At 41.0% G+C, this 23532-nt stretch overlaps 1 protein-coding gene across 1 annotated transcript in view; it reads right to left on the reverse strand.

The window, feature by feature from the left end:
• Positions 1-23532, reverse strand: part of LOC124798953 — a 356047-nt gene that overhangs the window by 112422 nt on the left and 220093 nt on the right. The window contains exons 10-11 of the mRNA XM_047262487.1: positions 15662-15778; positions 13679-13803 (exon numbers count right to left, since the gene is read on the reverse strand). Coding sequence (XP_047118443.1) covers positions 13679-13803; positions 15662-15778 — 242 coding nt within the window. The remainder of the gene's footprint in view (positions 1-13678; positions 13804-15661; positions 15779-23532) is intronic.

The following is a 23532-nucleotide window of genomic DNA, read 5'->3' on the forward strand; positions in this document are numbered from 1 at the left end:
CTAGAAATAAACCTATGCAGCGACTATTGGTATTGATTATTCAACGTTCTACGAGTCGGGGGGTGGAAAGTCAGGAGCCTGAACGTGGTAGGGAAACTAGAAAATCTCAAAAGGGAAATGCAAAGGCTCAATCTAGACATAGTAGTGGTCAGTGAAGTCAAGTGGAAAGAAGACCAGGATTTCTGGTCAGATGAGTATAGGGTAATATCAACTGCAGTAGAAAATGGCATAACGGGAATAGGATTCGTCATGAGTAGGATGGTTGTGCAGAGAGTGTGTTACTGTGAACAGTTCAGCGACAGGGTTGTTCTTATCAGAAACGACAGTAAACCAACACCGATAACGATAGTTCAGCTATTCATGTCGACGTCGCAAGCTGAAGATGAAGAGAGAGAAAAAGTGTATGAGCATATTGAAAGAGTAATACAGTATTAAAGGGGGACTAGATTGCAGTTGCAGGGGCAGGAGTAGAAGAAAAGGTTACAGCGAGAATATGGGCTTGAGACAAGGAATCTGAGAGGAGAAAGATGAATTGAGTTTTGTAACAAGTTTCAGCTAGTAATAGCGAATACTCTGTTCATGAATCACATGAGGAGGAGGGATACTTGGAAAAGGGCAGGTGATACGGGAAGATGTCAGTTAAACTACATCATAGTCAGACAGAGATTTCGAAATCAGATACTGGATAGTAAGATGTACCAACGACCAGATATAGACTCAGATCTCAATATAGTAGTGATTAAGAGGAGGCTGAAGTTTAACAAATTAGTCAGGAAGAATCAATACGCAAAGAAGTGGGATGCGGAAGTACTAAGGAATGACGTGATACGCTTGAAGATCTCTAAGACTATAGGTACAACAGTAAGGAATAGCTCAGAAGGCAGTACAGTTGAAGAGGAATAGACATCTCTAAAAACGCCCACGCAGGAGTTGGGAAGGAAAACATAGGTACAAACAAGGTAACTGCGAACAAACCGTGTCTAACAAAAAAATACTTCAATTGAACGATGAAAGGAGGGAGTACAAATATGTTCCGGGAAACTGAGCTATACAGAAACAAAAGTAACTGAGGAACGAAATAAATACGAAGTGCTGGGAAGCTAAGAAGAAATGGCTGCAGGAAAAATGTGAAGACATCGTAAAAGAAATGATTGTCGGAAGGTCAGACTCAGCATACAGGAAAGTCAAAACAACCTTCGGTGACATTAAAAGCATGGGTGATAACATGAAGAGTGCAACGGGAATTCCACTGCTAAATGCAGAGGGAAGAGCAGATACGTGGGAAGAATACACTGAAAGCTTCTATGAGGGGGAAAATTGGTCTGATGCGATAGATGAAAAAATAGGATACGATTTAGAAGAAATAGGTGATCCAGTATTAGAATCAGAATTTAAAAGAGCTTTGAAGGACTTAAAATCAAATATGGCAGAAGAAATAGATAACATTCCATCAGAATTTTTAAAATCGTTGAGGGAAGTGGCAACAAAACGCCTATTCACGTTGGTGTGTAGAATGTATGAGTCTGGCGACATAACATCTGACTTTCGGAAAAGTATCAGCCACACAATTCCGATGACAGGAAGAGCTGACAAGTGCGAAAATTATCGCACAATCAGCTTAACATCTCATGCAGCCTAGTTGCTTGCATGAATAATATACAGAAGAATGGAATAGAAAATTGAGGATGCGCTAGATGACGATCAGCTTGGCTTTGGGAAATGTAAAAGCACGAGGGAGGCAATTCTGATGTTGCGGTTAATATTGGAAGCAAGACTAAAGAAAATCAAGACACGTTCATAGGATTTTTCGACCTGGAAAAAGCGTTCGACAGTGTAAAATGGTGAAAGGCGTTCTAAATTCTGAAAAAAATGGCGTAAGCTCTAGGGAGAGACGGGTCATACATAATATGTAAAACAGCCAAGAGGGGATTATAAGAGTGGGCGCCCAAGAACGAAGTGCACGTATTAAAAAGGGTGTATGGCACGGCTGTAGCCTTTCGCCCCTACTGTTCAATCTGTACATCGAGGGAGAAATGGTGGAATTAAAAGAAAGGCTCAGGAGTGGAACTAATGTTCAAGGTGAAAGTATATCAACGATACGATTCTCTGATGACATTGCTATTCTGTGTGAAAGTGAAGAAGAAATACATGATCTATTGAACGGAATGAACACTCTAATGAGTACAGAGTATGGGTTGAGAGTAAATCAAACAAAGCCGAAGGTAATGAGAAGTAGTAGAAATGAGAACAGCGAGAAACTCAACATCAGGATTGATGGTCATGAATTAGATGAAGTTAAGAAATTCTGCTACCTAGGCAGTAAAATAACCAATGACGGACGGAACAAGAAGGACATCAGAAGCAGACTAGCTATGGCCAAGAGAAGTCTACAAATATAAAATATCGGCCTTAATTTGAAGAAGTAGTTTCTGACAATGTACGTCTGGAGTGCAGCATTGTATGGCAGTGAAACACGGACTGTGGGAAAACCGGAACAGAAGAGAATCGAAGTATTTGAGACGTGGTGATACAGACGAATTTTGAAAATTAGGTGGACTGATAAGGTAAGGAATGAGGACGTACAGAGCAGAATCGGAGAGGAAACCAGAAGGGACTGATAACCAGAAGGGACAGGATGATAGGACATATGTTAAGAGATGTGGGAATGACTTCCATGGTACTAGAGGGAGATGTAGAGGGCAAAAACTGTAGAGGAAGACAGAGACTGGAATACATCCATCAAATAATTTAGAACGTTGGTTGCAAGTGCTACTCTGAGATAGAGAGGTTAAAAAAAAGAAGAAAAAAGGAGAATAAGCGCTAGGAGAAAGAATGGGTGACACCAATGTAGAATCATTCTTGCGGCGATATGGGCCACAACTGGGGAAATCAACTGACGTAAGCGACATCGACAGAGGGTAGATTGTTGTGGCCTGGCGCCTCACAAAGAGAGGCAAAGAAAATTTGAAGCTGGTCCTCTGTTCTCATGGTTCTCTCGCGAAAGTATAAGAAAAGTGCTTGACAAGCCGTGATTTCTCAAGTAGGCGACAGTGACGCCTCATCTCATGACGTAGAGTTCAGATGCTTGACCGCTCAGGAAAGCTGAACAGGCGCCGTTCCCTGGTAGGTCTGTAGGAATATCACAATGTTGGTGCAGGGACATGTGTTTCTCAGCACGCCGTTCAGCTCACGTTGTTGGAGAAGCGCTTCCCCAACACACGAGAGTTACCTTTCAATGTTAACCCAACAGCCCCATCAGTTACAGCCCCATCGGGCACGGGATCATTCAGATAGGATGGTGGAACAATACAATGTGCGCTTGGTCGAATGAGAAATGTTCTTTAATACACCACGTCACCATCCATACGAATGACTATTCAAAAATGTACCGCGCCACGGACCCACATCGGTGGAGTCAGTATTATGTTACGGCGAACATTCCACTGGGCTTCCACGGAGCCGGTGGTAGTAATCGAAGGCATCATGACAGTTCTGAACTACTGAACATTACTGCGAACCACATGCAACCTTCATAACTGACATCTTCCCCGATGGCGATGACCTCTCCCACTACGATAAATGTCTGCGTCACAAATAAACAGGTGTGCTGAAGTGATTCGAGGAGCATAAAAGTGAAAAAAAAACTTTGATGTCGTAGCCACGGAATTTGCCTGATGGAACACATCTGGGAAGCTCCGCATTATTAAATTAACTGCTCGTAATTAATGGGAACTGCAGAACCTGTGTGCAGATATCTGATGTTGGGGACATCCGGAAACCTGTTAGGGAATCATCGTGTCCCTGCCATACGTAATCACTGCGCTGCTGCATTGGGTTCCAAAGGTGGAGCAACGGAATTAAGCAAGTGGTCATGATGTTTCTACTCATCAGTACAAGACGGCTGTGTTCCAAAAAACTCTGCGTATAGAGTTTCATACATAAAGTTATTGCTGTCATTTTACTCTCTCGTGGTAATCGAAGAATGTAAGCTTTCATGGCCAGCAGTGTTACTGTTATTAAAATCTCCAGACCCATTAGTTTTGTCCAGGTTAAGCCCAACATTTCGTCTTCTTTGCGAATGACTTGAGAAGGGGCTTGAATCACTGTCTGTTTGTGGCTTCGTTTCACTGTACCCAAAGGTTTCTGACTTCCCTCAAACTTCGTGGTGAGGTACATCCTCACCAGAGTGGGATGTCACTAATTTTTGGAATTTCAGAGTAGTTGGCTGTTTTCAGTTACTGAAGTGCACTACCGCTATCATCCCACGGTGGAACACTGTTGCATTTCTTTCTCTGCCCAAGAATCCAGATAGCATTTAATATAGCCCGTACCCCTTTCAGCTTGAAATTATGATCGTTTTCGGCAAAATGTATTGCTACTTCGTATTTCCAGGACGTGGCTTCTGTCAAACTGAGTCTGTAGTTTACTGGTTGCAAAGAGTGCTCCGCTACAATTTACCTATCCGTTTCACTAACTTGTCCAGAGTTCTTTGGAGAAGCAATTTAAAACCACGTCAAATCGTTGTCTATTCGTACCTAGACATACGAAGGGCATTAAGACGGTCATGGAGAAGTGATTGTAGCACACAGTCATCTTATAATCAGAGGTATTTTTAAGCTTAAAGAAAGGTGTCACTGACCATATAAGAAATACCTAGAAAAAACTGTGTATCAGTGTCACTGACCATCTAAGAAATATCTTGAAAAATCTGTGTATCAGTGTAATTAACAAATCTACTAAGAAAAAACAGAGATGTTTAAATCTGGAAAATAATTGCTACCAATTGCTGGGAAACCCATCAGTGAACAGAAAATTTTTATCTGTAGAAAGTTGTACGTCAGCACTACCAAGTGAATGGGAAAGAAACAAAAATAAGAGCATAAAGGCATCGAAGAGTAGAAATAGACTAGCTCAGAGGAACTTACTTAGCTTCGAGGAAATCATATGGTCTACTTTTTTATGGAACCACGTATTGCCGCTCAGAGCCGGGTACTGTGGCTGGTGAGAGACACCACAGAGACTGTTGAAAGCGACGACAGTTTAAGTCAAAGAGAGGAAGGCGTTGTGGTGTTTTGACATTCGCTACTGAAGAAGAAGTGCACTAGTCTTTCATCGTGGGATGGTAACGCTAGTGTACGACAACAAGTAGAAACGGACTATTTCGCTCGAATTCCAAAAACAATCTGCATCTTAATTTATCTTGCTACGTTTCTTCAGTTACACCTGCAGGGATCCACTGTGAAATAAAGTCACGAATCCCACCGAAGATGTCTTCAGTAAAAGAGCTTAACAACTATGGACTTATTATCTCTCACGCATGATCTCTTACAGAACCAAAATACTGCTACTTTGGTTGTTACTGCTCGGTCCGAAGATGCAGCTATGAACGTTAGTTCACACTACGCCATTTCCATCACTCCTACGTGGCTACTGCGACTGACATCGATGTATACCTGATTACTGAGCTCAGAACGTCATCTAAATCCTCAATTTTAACCCCCAAGTGTGTCTCAATTATCATATTGAATAACTCGATGTGACGCATCGTAAAGGATCAATGTATGGTCAGTCTTTTAATCAAATTGTGCCACAAATCTCTTTCCTTGTCAATTCGATACAGTACCAGTTTATTAGTTACTCGATCCACCCAATTAAACCTCATCATTTTTCTGTGGTACAATTTTTTTAAACTTTGCATTCTCCTCTTGTCCGTTCTGATTACCATCCAAGTTTCACTTGTATATAATGGTACACGGCAAACATTGAGTTTTAGAAAGTATATTCGAACAGTTTATATTCGATGTGGCTATATTTTCACGAACAGATTTCTACATGTTACCAGTCTTAATTTTATGTCATCCCTAGCCATCATCAGTTACTTTTCTGGAAAAGTAACAGAATTCATCAGTTATTTTCAGTGCGTCGTTTCATTAGTATCGTCACATGTATCTCAAATTGACTCATTCGCCCTTCCTTTTCTTTTGTCGATGTTATGTCTCGTCTGTACATTCTGTTCAAGTCATCTTCTTAGCCATTTTTCCGTAACCGATATAGTTAGAACACCTTCGGGCAATCTCTAAGTCATTATTACGTCTCTGTGAACCGAAATCACTTTTCCAAATTTCTCCTTGCTTTCATAGACTTCTTGCTACAGACTGATTAACATGAGGCAGGGTGACAATTTTTTCGGATAGCTAAAATATATGAAATGAGTACAGCAGTCTTCTCTAAATATTTTCAAGGTGTGGCTCCATCAGACCGTTCTCAGTTTTGAATATCGGTCGGAAAAGAACGGTTCGTTGTTAACGTCTGGAAATCCTAATTCTGCATGGGCGGACGGAATTAGTGCCACAGACTTTCCGACGTCGATTTCATCCTCTTAGCTAATACACAATAGCTTTTGGTAAGATCCGTGCTGTAAACTAATAGCATGCAGAGATCGAAAAAAGATTCTGTCCTGTAAAATGTCACGATTAGCAATTTCGCTGCTCGAAATACGGAAATGATAAGAAAGAAAGTCTGTATTTACAAACAATATCTTTGACGCATTTTGTTTCTTATTACTGTCGTTAAGCCTACCCTCCTTATGCAGCTCGCGGAAAGGCCATTGCCATGGGACCTGTTTGATGGCTCGTTAGCGAATTCCTGAAACGCTTCTCCTTCAAGTCAGACATCTCACATTACGCTACCTACCACGAATGCCCCCAGGAACAAAGAGATTCAGTTTCTCCAAGGCGATAATGATGTTGTTGATAAAAAGGAAAGTGTCATAATCCTATACTCTTACTCTACACAGAACATGTTAATATTACTACGATGCCAAAGACGCAGAAGGCAGCCATAATAGACTTCCCCGGGAAAAGGTTTACAAGCTTCACACAAAATAAATTACCCTACACAGCAAACAGGAGTATGCTCTTTACAGAAGATGCCGTAAGTGGCCACTGTCGAATCGATGCAGCTTTGTGGGCGATTTATCAAACCGCGAGGCAAGCGTAGGATCTCTTCCTGAAGGATGACACCGACAGTGTTTTCATTAATCTACTGTAGATCTTCCACTGCGTTGGGATTATCTGAGTTCAATGAAACCTTCAGCGAACCAGCCAGGTAAAAACCACGAGGGACAGATCGAGATGAAGCTAAGATATGTTACTGCCTTTGCCGGCTGGCTTCTCTTCACCGATCACCTCATGAACTCCTGACAAATTTGCGTGTACTGTATGTGAGTTCAATTCTTCGTACCACATGCAACAAGTGTTATGATATATTCTGCATATTTATTTTATGGGAGAGAGTGAACACACAGAGAATGCATGCAGCTGTATTTTACATGGAATACATCTATTTTCTTGTGAACTCGCAAATAGGATATTATTGGGGTCATCTTCCTACATTATTACACCTTGACACTTTGCACCAATACAAATGATGGTTTAGCTGCGAGTTTACTTGATCTAGTAGGGCTACATTTTATGTAATCGGATTGGATCACCATTCTGTCATTTTTTTTCATTTTTTCTTCACTGCTCCAGAAAGTTCTGCATATGGTTTCCTTCCACATCGCAACAGCTGAATATGTTACAGGTCAAACAAAGGTGGCGCTTGTGACTTTCAGCAAAAAAAGATAACTTAAATGTTTATGGTTTATCCCATCAGTTCACCTTAATTTTATTATATTGGAAGACGACATAAAGTTGGTCGAAGCGTGGAAGTTTTCAAGAGACACTGCTGTATAGCGTAATGCATGTAGAGCCTAAATGTCCAGTGAAAAACAGCAACGACTCTAAAAAAATTAAAAACATATATACAGCATTTCAATTCCAAACTGTGAAATGGCACACTTGAAATTTTCCTATTTGTTGTCCATTCCTCAGCAGGCAAAATATTATGATATTGGGTATACACAGTAGTTATAATTAAACTGACGTTGTTTCGAGGACGCAACGCTGAAAACAAAACGTTCCACTTTCTGTTACCAGGTGAAATGTGGCGCTGAAGCAGCCTGAATGTGAAATGTTTACTGTTTTGACGTCAGTATGCTGTTTGACGCTTGGCGACGCCTGTTGATGAGAAGCTGGTACAAAGCGTTATGGAGGTCGAAATTTTTCATACGAATCGCAGTCCTATTGAGAAGAAACACCGTGCACTTCTGGTAATGTTGTTTTACCAGAACGGCCGTAAAAGTAGCACTGCATTTTGGAAATATCGGTGACAGAAACAGCTGTGAAGAGGCCACTTGTAAATAAATCAACTGAAGCATACGATCAAGATATCTGAGCAACAGGTGAATTACGTGGTGTAGCAGAGGGTGGGAGGCGACTCATTGTCCATGGCAGTTGTTGAAATTGCTGTAGCTATAGCCGAATGTGCAGAACTTGCCTCAAATTCTGCAGTTGGTGCTCGAGTTGTATGGCATTCATGTTAGTATACCTGCAGGATACAGAATGTGCACTCATGAAATCCTAAGACATGCTACAACACCGTGACTTTACCCTTCGTTTGTTGACACTCAAGCAAATAGCTGACATGTGGCCAGAGAGTATTATTTGGAGTATGAGGTATATTTTACTCTCAACGGCAACGTGAATGTACAGAACTGTCGCATACGGGGCTCTATTCCGCCACGTGTTGTAAGGACCATCCGCCGCACTCATCATATGTGACTCTGGTGTGGTTTCACAAGCTCCTCCATTCTCGGTCAAATTTTCTTCGAGAAGATGACAGCTCGTTAGTCTGTTGCGTGTACAGTGACAACTGCACCTTATAACGACCTCCATGTTATAGATCTTCCCAGGTGAAATATTTGCTTCTAGAAACCTTCAGTGACAACTCATCTCCACGCAATTTCAAAATGAGTGATGTTCCAGATCCCCCGACCTAAATCCATGAGACGGTGGTTGTGGGGATATGTGGAGGGATAGCGTACGATGACGTATCACATTCATGTAATTAGATATGCTGCGAGCAACTGTCGACCATGCCGTGTTATGGATGCAAAATTTCTTTGAGTATAAGAAATACTGGAGAGAAAGGATAGCAAAAATGTTACATAGACACACCAAAGACGCAAAATCGTCGTGACCACATGAAGCATGCAGAGGCCCCCAAGACAGCAGCGAACAATAATCCGATCCGCGTAAGAAGTTACACAACTAGTGGCGACATAGCAACAGAATCATAGAATATTGCAGGGAAAGTTGGGTAGCATCTTTACAAATATAAGTTCTTTGGCTTCCATGGCTGGTGTCATTCTGGATAAAATAATTTTGGGTATTGGCCGCGTCTTGTAAACCAACTAAACCGCCGGTGTTTCAACAGAACTGCTGCAGTCTCTTCAGAGCGGTTCAGTGAACTGCCCAATACCCAAAATTACCGTGATAGACAGGAGAACATTATTTACAAAACTTCTTTTACTACGTAAATATCGCGGAGGTGGTGGGGGGTGGGGGGTGGGGGGGGAAGGCGGCCGACAGAGCCATGCCTAATAGAGTAAAACTATAATGAAAAGAATTATGTTGAAATTTAATAAAACTTCTTTGGGCAAAGAAAATGCATAAATTCCGCTGTAGGAATTTCATGGCTGTTAACATACTGTAGTAGACGTCAATCTCGGTAATGCTAGAGGGAGAATAGTGACTACAGGGAAAAATGTCAAATAACACCTTCTAATAAAAGGTTTAAAATAGTGGACAGAATATAAGTACCAGATTATTGATTTTAAGCAGTCAAAGTTTGATAAAGTGTTGTGATCGTACAACATCATGCATTGGAGACAATTTTTCCGTCATAATATCTCGATTTCTTTGTGAATGTAGCTTTCTTCCCCAGTGAAGAATTGTTAAATTATTTTGCAGATTTGTAATGGAGTCTCACTCCTCACGTAGATGGTTACTTCAGGCTGACTTGGAGTTAGACAGATTAAGATGTTCATGGAATCCGCACAGAAATTTCTGTTTTCCTAATGTATCTCACAGGACAGTTACCTTACGTAGTGCTGTAGATACTAGTAGTATTGTATATTCTACCGGTAGTGTGTCCTTTATGCCTATATTCCTTCCCGATTTTATGTGGTATAAAAAAGGCTGGTTGCATAATTTTTTCTCCATAGTTCTGGTCCAATTTTCTCCGAAACCATAATGACAGTACAGATGGCTCTCAGCACTATGGGACTTAATATCTGAGGTCATCAGTCCCCTAGAGCTCAAAACTACTTAAACCTAACCAACCTAAGGACATCACACACATCCATGCCCAAGGCAGGATTCGAACCAGTGACCGTAGCGGTCGCGTGGTTCCAGACAGAAGCGTCTAGAACCGCTCGGCCACAGCGGCCGGCCCATAATGACTTATGGGATTCGGTGACAAGAAGCGTTGTCCTTGCTGGCAAGAGTCCACGTTAACTGACAGATAATTACCTTACGAAACAGAGAACGCCTGATTAACAAATTTTCGAGTCTATCTGTTCCTTAAGAGAAATGCATTACGTCTATAGATCCTACGAACATGTACACCAATACTCCTGTAAGTCAAGTTGTTGATATTGCTGCACACAGTGTACAACATGATATGATCGGCCTCAGAACGATATAAATGAACTTCTTTTATTACTTGACGTTGTTTTAAAACATAATTATTTTACTTTTGAACTACATACTTTTGTTGAAAACGTGGGCTGACAATGGGCTCTCTGCTCTCATATTGTTTGGAGAACATTTTTATGTCTGTTTTAGAAAATAATATAATGACACAATTTCCAACTACAGCGCTAAAGAAGACCGTTGAAATTTCGTAGACAAAATAAACAGTTACCGTAATAACATTCAATCTGCTATGCAACAAAATGTTAATGAAGCTGTACCCTTTCTCGACCTCATAATTACTTCAATACGATTCACTATTCATTAGTAGATTTGTAGGAAGCTCACCACCACAGATTTGGTAATTCGTAGTTCATCTAACCATTCCGTGTCATATAAAATGGCCTCATTTATGGCATTACTATGCAGACTGTGCAACATTCCTTTTTTCGGGGAAGCTAGGGATAAAGAACATCAGCTGATTCAGTACATTGCATTCTCTCGTGCCTATGAAGCCCGCTTCACCGACACAATTAACAAGGAGGTTATGATAAAATGAAATAATTCTAATCTATGAGAAAAGAAGAACCACGTAATCGCTTTGGTTAACGTGGAACCTTGGATGCGTGACAACGCTCCTATCACCGTATCTCATACTTCGATAAGATTTCGGTGAAAGTTGGGCCGCGACTACGAGAAAACAACATGCAACCAGCCTTGTTTATACCTCATGACATACTAGGGCAACTACTGCATTACGTACGGCTATTGTTCTGTGAGATATACTGTACAAATAGTCAGAAGATTCTCTACTAGATTTAAAGAACATCTTAATATATCTCGAAGTCAGCCTAAAGTTGTCATCTGTGTGAGGAGCGACACTTCATCTCGATAGCATATGACAAAATTAAGACCTTTACTGTTTACCTTTGAAATCAAACACTGATTTCCCGTGGGCTCTGCACGGAGCCGAGCGTTCGCGAAGTGTGGGGGTAAACTGACTAGTGTTATGTCATAAGTTCGTTGCAGGGCTCCTATATCTCGTGGCCTCGGGGCTTATGCCTCTGAAGTCACTGACGATCTCTCCAACGTCATATATGGTAAGATTTCGGTATTTCGTTTGGGGTCCATTGAGTCCGCTTCAACCTTCCTATTTTCCTGTGGCGAAGTCCCAAGATGTTGTTAGCAGCAAACCGTAGGTCTTATTGCGGTTGTTGACAGATGTTTGTACCTTGGTCGCTTCTTTTACAATGCTATCTCAGAAAACATTTTTCCCTTTCACTAATACATACCTCGTCTAATGCAATTAGATATCCGTTCTCCAGAGCCTGTTATGCTACTGCTGATTTATCCAGATACCCACGTCGATGTTTCTCGCTGTCATGTTGATACCGGTAAGTTCTTTTCACAAGATGCGACATAGTCGCAAAAAAACACAGTGACCCGTATATGTAATAAGTTTCCTTTAACTTACGTCTATGGTCACAATCTTTTTTGTTTGACAGGTTACCGGTTTCGGTATTTAATAAACATCATCAGATCTGTTTCATAAAAACAAAGTCCTAATGTACTGCAGCCATAGTGGCATCGTCAAATGTTAAATACGGAATCAGCACCATCATCGTCAAATACATATAAATCACATCATATGCCCATGTAGGTAGTTTTACTGGCAACATGACTCGCGCATGTGATGTATTTATATGTATTTGGCGATGCTGGTGCTGATTCCGCATTTAACATTTGACGATGCCACTATGGCTGCAGTACATTAGGACTTTGTTTTTATGAAACAGATCTGATGAGGGACATTAAAGACCGAAACCGGTAATCTGTTAAATAAAAAAGATTGTGACCATAGATGTAAATTAAAGGAAACGGTACGTTCTGTTATTACACGCTGGGGCCGTGTTGTAGTTTTGATGATTCTGTTGTCGATTTATTTAAGCACACTCTGACGTCGTTTGTTACTATACGATGGAGAATATTTTAACCAGATGGAGGGTGTCGCAGTTGGAATTGCATTCATTCCAGCTAATGATAACCTTTTTACGAAGTGCTATCAGAACATCGCTTTGCAGACGGTTCCTGCAAAGTCTAGATGCATTTATTGCCGCATCGTAATAAATTTTGAAGTCTGGTCCCACGCGTGTGAAAATCTGCGAGAATTCTTGGACCACATAAACAATATGACCTCATCAAGTTCACGGTCGTGGCATTGACGGGTAATACGTTGCGTTAATTAACGTCCTTGTCTGCCGAAATATGTGTGGGGGTCTCATTGTTTATCTGAAACCCACTCACGTGAACCAGTATCGGTACAATACCAGCTATCACCACCCAGCACAAAAACGTTCATTTCTGAGACCTTGGTGAATCGAACGAAAGCCTCTAAAAACAATGAACCTCAACATCTGTTACAACAGCTGACAGATCTCGCAAGTAAATTCACCGAAGATACGTAAGCAGAAGGCCCACGAGGAGGAGACGAGGGAACTAGCATTTTTGCCGTTCTGTTCTTCAATGACAGGAAAGATGACTATTAATGTCGGACAGACTGTGCATATTACTGAATGGCGCTGTATAGAACATAAGACGTTCTTCGACTTGTGGCATCCCAGGGTATTATCAGTAGTAGAAGATGCTTATGAATAAGGACTCTGAATCCCGTGCCACTAGGCATCTGTTAGTTACACAGATATATGGTTTCAGGGATAGCGTTCTTGAAGAAGTGATGGACATAAAAATTTCTTACAACACCCTTAACAAATTGAGAAGTTCGTAGTTAAACCGACATTGAAATCTGCGCGTCAGGAAGTTGAGCCGCAAGAGGAGTGCACTCAACGAAAACATTATCTTATATAGCGCTGGAATGAGCACAAGTGACGTCACAGGCATAGCGTGCCTTCTTAAGGATGAGAGCAGCAATCTCACGACAGTCGACACTTGATAATGGCCTATTAGCACCCAGCCGAAAGCTTGAAGACGTGGCTGGCTGGAAGCTCTACAAAAATTTATCAGTTTGTATCTTAGTTTAGAAACGCATCCACACACTGTAAGATAATGCACGTAATACTGAGCGGATGCAGCTACGTACTCACCATCGTGGAAGAGGAAGGCACCGTCAACGAACTCGTTCTCCGTGGCTGTCGTGGCTGGCAGCTGCCGCTTCAGGACCAGCGTCAGCGAGCTTTGCGTCGAGACAAACGCCTGCTGATCCAGAAACCTGTGACAAATCAGATTAGCCTTGACATTCTGTCATACGGTCATAAGTGACATTCTGATCACAAATTAGATTACAAATGCTTAGTGGAGATTGAATAAGTTATAATTATAACGACAACAGCGTCCGTAACAGTTGAATTTATGGGAACTAGTGACTACATGAAATCGATGAGACTTTTGCTGGATGCTAAATGCTCATAGACTTTTAATACAGTGTGTGTATTTTTTATGTTATGGTAGCACAGCTCAGCCATTCAGCCGAAATAATCTTTGTTAGACAAATGGTTTCATTCTGATATCGAGCATCATCAGCTTATTTGTATATCCGGTATAACTAACTGAACTACAATAGATTACTACCACTACCAACGAACATGTTGTGCCCTGTTAAATATGTAATCTGACGAAAGCCGGTTTCGGACTGGAACAGGCGATTTCGTGATTTTGTTAGAAGGCTTCGAGAATGACCCACAAGGTGAAATGTATCAACTTGTGGTGAGGATCCTTGGTCCGGAAAAGATCGAGTGGAAAGTTACAAACAGAGATCTTTCTGATATCTCCAAGTGGCGCTCTTCTGCTGCAACCTCTTTGCTTTCCATATTTTTGGAGGTGGCACTGTGAACAAACACAAGGAAAAAAATGCATCTGCAACTGTTCTGCAATATGTTCGTTATAGACAAATCTGCCACAGTTGTAAAATGCTTTTATTGACCGAAGACTTACACTACAGAAACCGCTATACACTGCAACTGTTTCTGGGTCTTAGGCCCAGCATCAGGTTAACCTGAACTCTAAAAGTAAAACTAAAACCGTAACCTACTCCATTAAACAATTAAAAAATTTAAAAAGTTAAAATTTACAAGCTAATGAAATGATTAAAAATTAGTATACCCAACTGTAGGTGGACGTTACATCCAGGCCGAAACAACTAGTGGGCAAACATGATATCCTACTAGTGCTACTAGGCTATTTTTTAACTATTTCATTAGTTTCTAAGTTTTAATGTCTTTAATTTTTTAATTGTTTAATGGAGTAGGCTACAATTATTGTGTTACTTTAGATTTCAGATACACATGAGACACCGAAAATGTTGTAGTATACAGCTACTTCTGCCGTGTAAAACTTCGTCCATTAAAAGTATTTTACAACTGTGGCGGATTTAATTACAGTAACAAAAAAGATATTTCCAGTAAACGTGGGCTCTAAATTGCATACCAGAGAGCTATTAGCACTTGTTCGTTGGAAAAAGATGTGTTTTACAGCAGCAAAGATGAACAGGAGCTCATATCTCTTAATGTATGAACTTCAAGGCTCGTGTTTACTGCACATTTTTCTTTTACTTTGGTCCATGCGACCTCCTCCGAAAGTACAGATAGCAAGGAGAGTGCAGTAGAAGATGTCTACTATAAGAGGTATCAGAACGATTTTAATTTACAGTTTCCAACTAGGTCGTTTCCTTACCAGGATCCCTCACCACAAATCGTTACTTTTACTCTTATCTACCGTACCTGAAAGTTTTTAATGTCACGGAACCATGCTGGATGTTATTTCGTCCGAGCGGCTGGTTAACAATTAAAAGCTGTTAACAACTAACCTGCTAAAATCAGTGACTCGTTTACTTATTTCAACTGTCGTAGGAAAGATTTGACGCATTCGAGACCCATGAATCTCGTAATAATAGTTTCTCTGTTGCAGATCGAAGTTATTCTTTTCGTGAAAATAAAATTCTTGCTGTGAATATAGTGTTGATCATGCTTAATGTGATGTAGGTAGATCATATATGGGAACTCTAGACATCTGAGACGGATTCGTGTTACTAATCGTTTATACAGTTTTCTCGTACCTTATCAAGAACGTACCTGCCACTAGGATCTCTGGCATGTCGAGTGTTGGGACTGCAAACCCTGTTGATTGGCTTAGAGCCAGGGTTGGCTAATCCATCATATACGTCCACAGAAGACTGGCAGGAAGGGGACCTGAAAAAGAGCGTGTTTATTCTAAGAACGTGTAAAACAGACTTACTAAAAACAGACAGCTTATCAGATACCTCTGTCGTCTTACTGGTACACTCATGTACACAAGTAAGATATATTCATATCTACGAAGGAGAGCAATGTCCAATAGCCACACAAACACTGACACTGTATGTAATCAACTAATTAGTAAGTTAGATCACGGCTAACAGTCAGTAAGAATTGGACCCGGAGGTGAATGGTGCCTGTGGGACCATTCCACGAACGTGGTCTAAATTTCAGGAGAGAGGAAACCTTCAGTAGCAGTACAGGCTAGGTCTATCTCATGCTGCACTTTGCACCCAAATCGTTATGTTGAGAACCCAGTTCCGTCCACCTGACCTCGCTAGAGACCTCACGACATGGTCTGGGTGACACATCTCCCTTCAGAATGTGTCCAACATGCTTCGAGTGATTACCCTGTGGGTTTGGTGACCTATTTTATGCGTTCTCCCCATACAAAGGCCCGCGTTCTTCAGCGAATGTAGAGTTTTTTTCAGCCTGGGTTGACCCTAGGACACTTGGCGGGTTAGCAGCTGTTTATAGCTCACCTCTGGCAATCTTTGCGACACAGCCAATCTTGCTGAAATAGTCTTTTATGGAAAAGTCTGTATTGCAACACAGTGATGTGCTATAGTAGGAGCAGACTATTCTTATCATTTATTTTCCAGCTTTCCGGGAAGACTGCATTCTGTAGGGATAGGATTTTTCTAATAGTGTAGGAATTTTCTTGTCACTTTTCCTGCTTTCCATGACGACTACATTCTGTAGCGATGGTATTTTTCTATCAGTGTAGGAGTTTTCTTATCGCGCATATGGACTGCGTTTCATCCTGAAGTTCATGAGCTTTTGTACAGGGTGAAATCTGCATGTACATTAATACTCCGCAAGTCACCTGACGGTGTCTGGTGGAGGGTATTTCTGATACCACTAACTGATCGCCCCTTCCATGTTCCACTTGCGAATAGCGTGTGGGAAGAACGTTTGTTGGTAACTGTTTATTACCTCTAATTTCTTGAATTTTCTCGTTGAGATTAATGTCGAAGGAAGTAATACGTTCTCTGACTCTTTCCGGAAAGTACTGTCTCAAAATTTCAGTAGTAATCCTCTTCGTGATGCACAACATCTCTTTTATATCGTCTGCCACTGAAGATTGTTGAGCATTTCTGTAATGCTATGAACCGATCAAGCGATCCAGTAACGAAACGCAACACTCTTCGTTGGATCGCCTCTATCTCTTCTATCAGTCTCACCACCTAAGAGTCCCAGATTGGCGAACAATACTCAGGAATCTGTCGAAAAAGCTCACACTTCTTTCATGGATGAGTTACTTTTCGTCAGTGGATTTCTTTTCCTACGTACGCGAAAGTAATATCAAAGATCAGGCTCAATTGTTAGAGCTTGCATCATTCAACAATCCTCTATAAGTCATTCTGCCAATAGATACAGTCTTCTGGCGTTGTAACTTTCTTATAGAGAACGTATGTTCTGCGAATAGTGTTAGAGAGTTTCCGACGTTTATTAATAGATCATTTACAGTGAGGTAGTAGAAATCATGGAACATCAACAAAAGCAAAACAAGGATAATGGAGTGTAATCGAATTAAGTCGGGTGATGCTGAGGGAATTAGATTAGTAAATGAGACACTTAAAGTAGTAAAGGAGTTTTGCTATTTGGGGAGCAAAATAACTGAAGATGGTCGAAGTAGAGAGGATATAAAATGTAGACTGGCAATGGCAAGGACAGCGTTTCTGAAGAAGAGAAATTTGTTAACATCGAGTATAGATTTAAGTGTCAGGAAGTCGTTTCTGAAAGTATTTGTATGGAGTGTAGCCATGTGTTGAAGTGAAACATGGACGATAAATAGTTTAGACAAGAGGAGGATAGAAGCTATCGAAATGTGGTGCTACAGATGAATGCTGAAGATTAGATGGGTAGGTCACATAACTAATGAGGAGGTATTGAACAGAATTGGGGAGAAGCGGAGCTTGTGGCACACCTTGACTAGAAGAAGGGATCGGTTGGTAGGACATGTTCTGAGGCATCAAGGGATCACCAATTTAATACTGGAAGGAAGCATGGAGGGTAAAAATAGTAGAGGGCGACAAAGAGATAAATACACTAAACAGATTCAGAAGGATGTAGGCTGCAGTAGGTACTGGGAGATGAAGAGGCTTGCACAGGATAGAGTAGCATGGAGACCTGCATCAAACCAGTCTCAGGACTGAAGACCACAACAACAACAACAGCGATTTACACATATACAGATGATTATAGTATCCCATGTACATGAACAAAAGGGCAGTGCATTGGCGGTCCTGTCATGTGTACTCAGGTGATTCATGTAAAAAGGTTTCCGACGTGATGATTTCCGCACGACGGGAATTAGCAGACTTTTAAGACGGAATAGTAGTTGGAGCTAGACGTAAGGGAGGTTTCATTTCGGAACGTTAGGGAATTTGATATTTCGAAATCCACAGTGTTAGTAGTGTGGCCAGAATATCAAATGTCAGGCATTACCTTTCAGCACGGAAAATGCAGTGGCCAATGGTCTTCACCTTAACGACCGAGAGGAGCGGGGTTTGTGTAGAATTGTCAGTGCTAACCGAGGAGTAGTCCTGTGTGAAATTAGCGCAGAGATCAATGTGGGACGTGCGAAAAACATGTCCGTTAGGGCACTGCTGTGAAATTTGGCGTTAATGGGCTATGACGGCAGATGACCGAAGTGAGCTCCTTTGCTAACTATACACCCCTGTACCGCCTCTCCTGGGCTCGTGATCGCATCGGTTGGACCACAGACAACTGGGAAACCATGATCTGGTTATCTGAGCCACTATTCCTTAAGAGCTGATGGCAGCTTTCGAGTGTGGCGCGGGCCCCACGAAGCCATGAACTCTAGTTATCAACAAGGAAGGCACCGAGCAAGGTGGTGGTGGTTCCATAATGGGTATGGACTGTGTTTAAATAGAGTGGACTGAGCCTTCTGGTCCAACTGAACTGATAACTCATTGGAGTTGGTTACATCAAGATCATTGTAGTCGTTCATGGACTTCATGTTCTCAAACAACGATGGAATTTTTAATGGGTGACAATGCGCATGTCACGGGGCCAATCTTGTTCGTCATTGGTCTGAAGAACATTCGTGACAGTTCTGGTGAAAGATTTGGCCACTAGGATCATCCAACATGAATCACATCGAATATTTATGGGACGTAATCGAGAGGACAGTTCGTTTACGAACTCCTGCACCGACAACACTTTCGCAGTTATGGAGGGCTGTAGAGGCAGCATGGCTCAATATTTCTAAAGGGAAACGACTTGTTCATGCCATGTCGAACTGCTCCACACCGCCGGACAGAAGGAGTCCCGACACAATATTTGGCGGTATCCCTTGAATTTTCTCACCTCAGTGTATATACATTCTAAATAATATAGGTCCTATAACACTTCCTTGCGGTATTCTGGAAATTACAGTTGTCGATTTCTTTCCGGTAAAATGGAAGTGTTGAGTTCTGTCTGCAAGTAAGTCTTGAATTCAGTCGAAGATCCCGTTCGATACTCGGTAGGCTCGTGACCGTCTCACTAAACCATATTTGGTGGTAAAATGCCCTCCAGAGATCAAGGAACTCGGAGGCAATCTGATTACCATTGTCTGCAGCGCTATATACGTCATGGAGGAACAGAGGGAGCTGAACTTCGCAAGATCTCTGTTCGTGGAAAATATGTTAATTTTTATATGCGAGATTTTCCTTCTCGAAAAAGTCGCGATCTTGAGCATAAAATATGTTCCATAATTCTACTACAGACTGACGACAACTATGTAGGCCTACATATATTTGTTATGAAATACTGAGGGACTTGGAGACAATTTCCTTTTCCATGGAATCACCCACAGCCATCAATACGTAGGAGTTTCTATTCGGAGAGATTTAAGAGGGAACAGTCACACAAGAATAGCTGCATGGAAGGCAAATGCAACACTCAGATTTATTGGAGGAATCCAGAGAGAATGTAATTTGCGCAAGGAAGGGTTCGTTTACAAGACTATCGTTCTATTAACGGTGTAGTTCGTCAGTCTGGGATTGTCCCGAAATTAAATTCACGAAAAAGGTAAAACGGAACCAGCAATGCGAGACGTTCCAAGAGAGACGACGTGCCTCAAAGAATGCCTGAAAATTTACTGGAGCAAGCCTTTGGAAAATAGTCAAACATGCAATTTCCTTCGAAATACGCCTCGCGTTTTCACAATGCTAAAATTAGAGAGCTTCGGCCTCATATGGAGGACACACTGTGCGTCCTCCACTGCACACTACAAAGTGGCTTGTAGCCAGAGAACCTTTTAGTGCCCACAACACCCCTTGCTAATGCTGTTAGGAGGATACAACTACAAGGAATATCTTCGTCGGTATGTGACTTTTTAAATATGGATAAATAATGACAATGCCTATAACAACGAGAAATGAACCGGTTCTATTAGATTACAACGTAAGTGGGGAATATCTTTAGCAAGCAGCACTGTGTGAGTATTTAGAAGTAATACCAAGAAACAATATGAAACAGGATGACTGCACAGAGTCAGTATCAGGAAAGGTGAATCTACATTTTAGGTTCAAATATAACAATTCGCAGAATTAAGGAAGGTGAATATACATCCGAACAACATTGTATCTAGCGAGTATAGAAAGCACGGTAAGGTGATATTGTCAAGTCTTCAGTTGTCTACAGTGGTTATATATCCACGAGCTTTCAGCCGAGTGCTCCTCGGCTACTACCAACTGCTAACTGTCGTGTGATTGATGTTGTCGTCCTTATATAGCAGTTTACTACTTGTGACGTCAGTAGTGCTCATTCTAGCGTATATGTGGTAACTAGCTGAGTGTCCGGATTTTCCCACGTATGTATAGAGTTCAATCTTCTGGCAGTCCGTCTCTTCTCCCCCTCTCTCCGTACATCTCATTTTGCCCATCTCTTCCTACCCCCTCCCTCCGTACACGTCCAACACATTCCCCAGTATTCTCTTCCCACCTCCTCCCGATCATGTCTCTGCCCATTGTTTCTCCTAAACTCTCTGTTCATCTGCTCCTCCTCACCTCCGTCCATATGCTCCTTTTCTCTCCGTCCGTCTCCTCCTGCCTTACTGAAGCGATCTCATCCATCTTTTTTTATCTGCTCCTCTAGCTCCTTCTCCAGCTTCTCTCTGTTAATATCCTTCTCCTCTTCTCTATACTACTCCTTATAATGGGTCACCTTCCTCTACCATTGACCTTTTTTAATAGAAATAAGCAATACCATGAATACTATCGATTCTTGCATAGGTTACAATTATGTCAGCTGTTTAACTAAAAGAATTTATATGATTTTGTATACGATGTGTTATATTGCTGGCTAAAATGTGTAAAAAGAAATCAATGTGTAACAGCGATATGTAATAACAGTTAAAATTACTCCTCTTTTAAAAATAATTGAAATGACAAAATATGTGGCATACTTAAAATTCAAATTATTAATTGCACAATGTAACGCTATGTATTAAATTTAATTTTGGTCGCATTTATAAAATAATAATATATTTTAGCTAAGATTTGTCTTTCATGAAGAAAGTTTGTAAGCTCTTTTGCTTTGTAAAGTCTTTGGAATATTGAGAATACCTCAGAATGTAGGTAGTGGTGGTCATGCCTCCGATGATAGTAGATGTTTTGCTAAACCTGTCCAAAACAATGTTATTTTTGGTGTGATAGAAGTAAAATTGGAAGCCAGTGTGATTTAGAAGAATGGGATGAAATAAAAAGATATTCATAGCAACAGTGTTTACTTGTTGTGACCGTTAATCTTTGGTCTGCTGTAGTAGCTAATAGACGACGTCTCCATAAATGTGTTAGATTTTCACAAAACTTAGAAAGCTAAAATAGTTTTTACCAACGACGAATGTCACCGAAATATGAGACTAGCAGTATGATTACATGCTGAAAGACATCCTAATCGTGTAAAGTATTCGCAATCTACTTTTGTAACCATAATGCAAACATTTGGGAAAACAAGGAACGTCGACAGTAAAAAACGTAAACGACTCCTATCAGCAACCGACGAGCGACCTGCAGTAGACATCTTAGCAACAGTAGCTCACAATCCACATGATGGTATATTTCGAAAACGAGGGTGGAATCAGGCAGCGGAAAGTTCTGCGAATAATAAAATCCAACATCTTGCCACATGTCACTTCATCAGGAGCTCTATGGTGATCACTTCCGACAAAGGGTGCAATTCTCCGAATAGCGGCAATGGAAACTGCAAACAGATGAAAATTTCTTAACAAAGACGTTCTTTACAGGTGAAGCACCATTTACAAAGCTCGAGCTAGATAACATTCCGAACGTGCCACGACTGGTCCTCTGAAAACCCACGGTGGCTGAGAGAATTGGACGACGAGAACTTGGTCAGTCACATCTGAAGCGGCCTTCTAAATAATCAAATTACTTGTCCCAATTTTATTGATGGAAACATAGAGCGAGGTATTTAGATTTCGTAGCAGAGGTACTGTCATTAATACTAGAGGACATCTCACAGAACATACGACAAGTTTTATGGTACAAACACCACGTGTGTCCCGCACATTCTGCACACAGATTTAGAGAAGCTGTGAAAAACAGATTTGAAGATCATTGGATCGGTCGGTGTGGCCACACAAAATGGTCTACACGTTCACCAGACGTAACATCTCCTATTTTTTACTAGCGGGGTAAACTGAAACAACATACAAGGCAATCAACAACCATCAAGAACTGGGGTAAACTGAAACAACAGGCGAGACAACGAGTCACAGAACAAGACATCACTATTTAACTGTATGGAAGGTCTCTAAAAGAAGAGTCACAGGTATAAAAAGCATTTAATAGTCATTTCTTAAATACGGTAAAAAGCATAGAGCAAAATCACAGCAGTATGTTGAAAATGTAACTCTCATAATATTTCAATCGTATGAATGTATCACCAACTTCTCCCTCTGAAATTAAGAAAAATATACGTTCGCTCAAAAGTATAAAGTCATCTGATCTTGATGGTTGCCCCAATGGAGTACTTAAGATTTCTTCCCATGTAATAAGGTCAGTCGTATGTGAAATATGTAATGCATCACTAAGGCAAGGCGTTTTTCCAGGGAGACTGAAGTATGTTGTCGTTAAGCCCCTCTTAAACAAAGGTGATAAAAGACATGTCAGTAACTACTGACCTATTTGAAAATTTTGAGAATGTGATGTACTCTACAATAGAATCTCACCTTAGCAATAACAGTGTCCTTAGCAAATCACAGTTTTGGTTTCATAAGGCTTTTGTACTGAGAACCGCAGTTACTTGTTCACTCACCAGATTTTACAAGCATTAGACAGTAAAATAGCGTCGACTGGTATTTTATGCCACCTCTTGACGTTTCGTGAGACTTACGGCTTAGCCAACCAATGGGTAATGTCATGTCTAAACAAAAGATTGCTGGAAGCTGTACTTAGTAATGAAAGCAATATAGCACAGGGACATAATTCTGACAGGGGGTAATTCACGCGTGAGGTTCACAAACGTTTAGATTTAAAGCCGCTCCTGTTCCTCATATCTGTAAACGATCTTCCGTCTAATATAAAACAAGCAGAATTAGTTCCTTTAGCAGATGGAACTAGTGTTGTAATAAATCGAAGCATACATACAGAAGGAGAAGAAATGGTAAACAAAGT

Source organism: Schistocerca piceifrons, chromosome 5, assembly GCF_021461385.2.
Source record: "Schistocerca piceifrons isolate TAMUIC-IGC-003096 chromosome 5, iqSchPice1.1, whole genome shotgun sequence".
In the NCBI taxonomy this organism is placed as follows: domain Eukaryota; kingdom Metazoa; phylum Arthropoda; class Insecta; order Orthoptera; family Acrididae; genus Schistocerca; species Schistocerca piceifrons.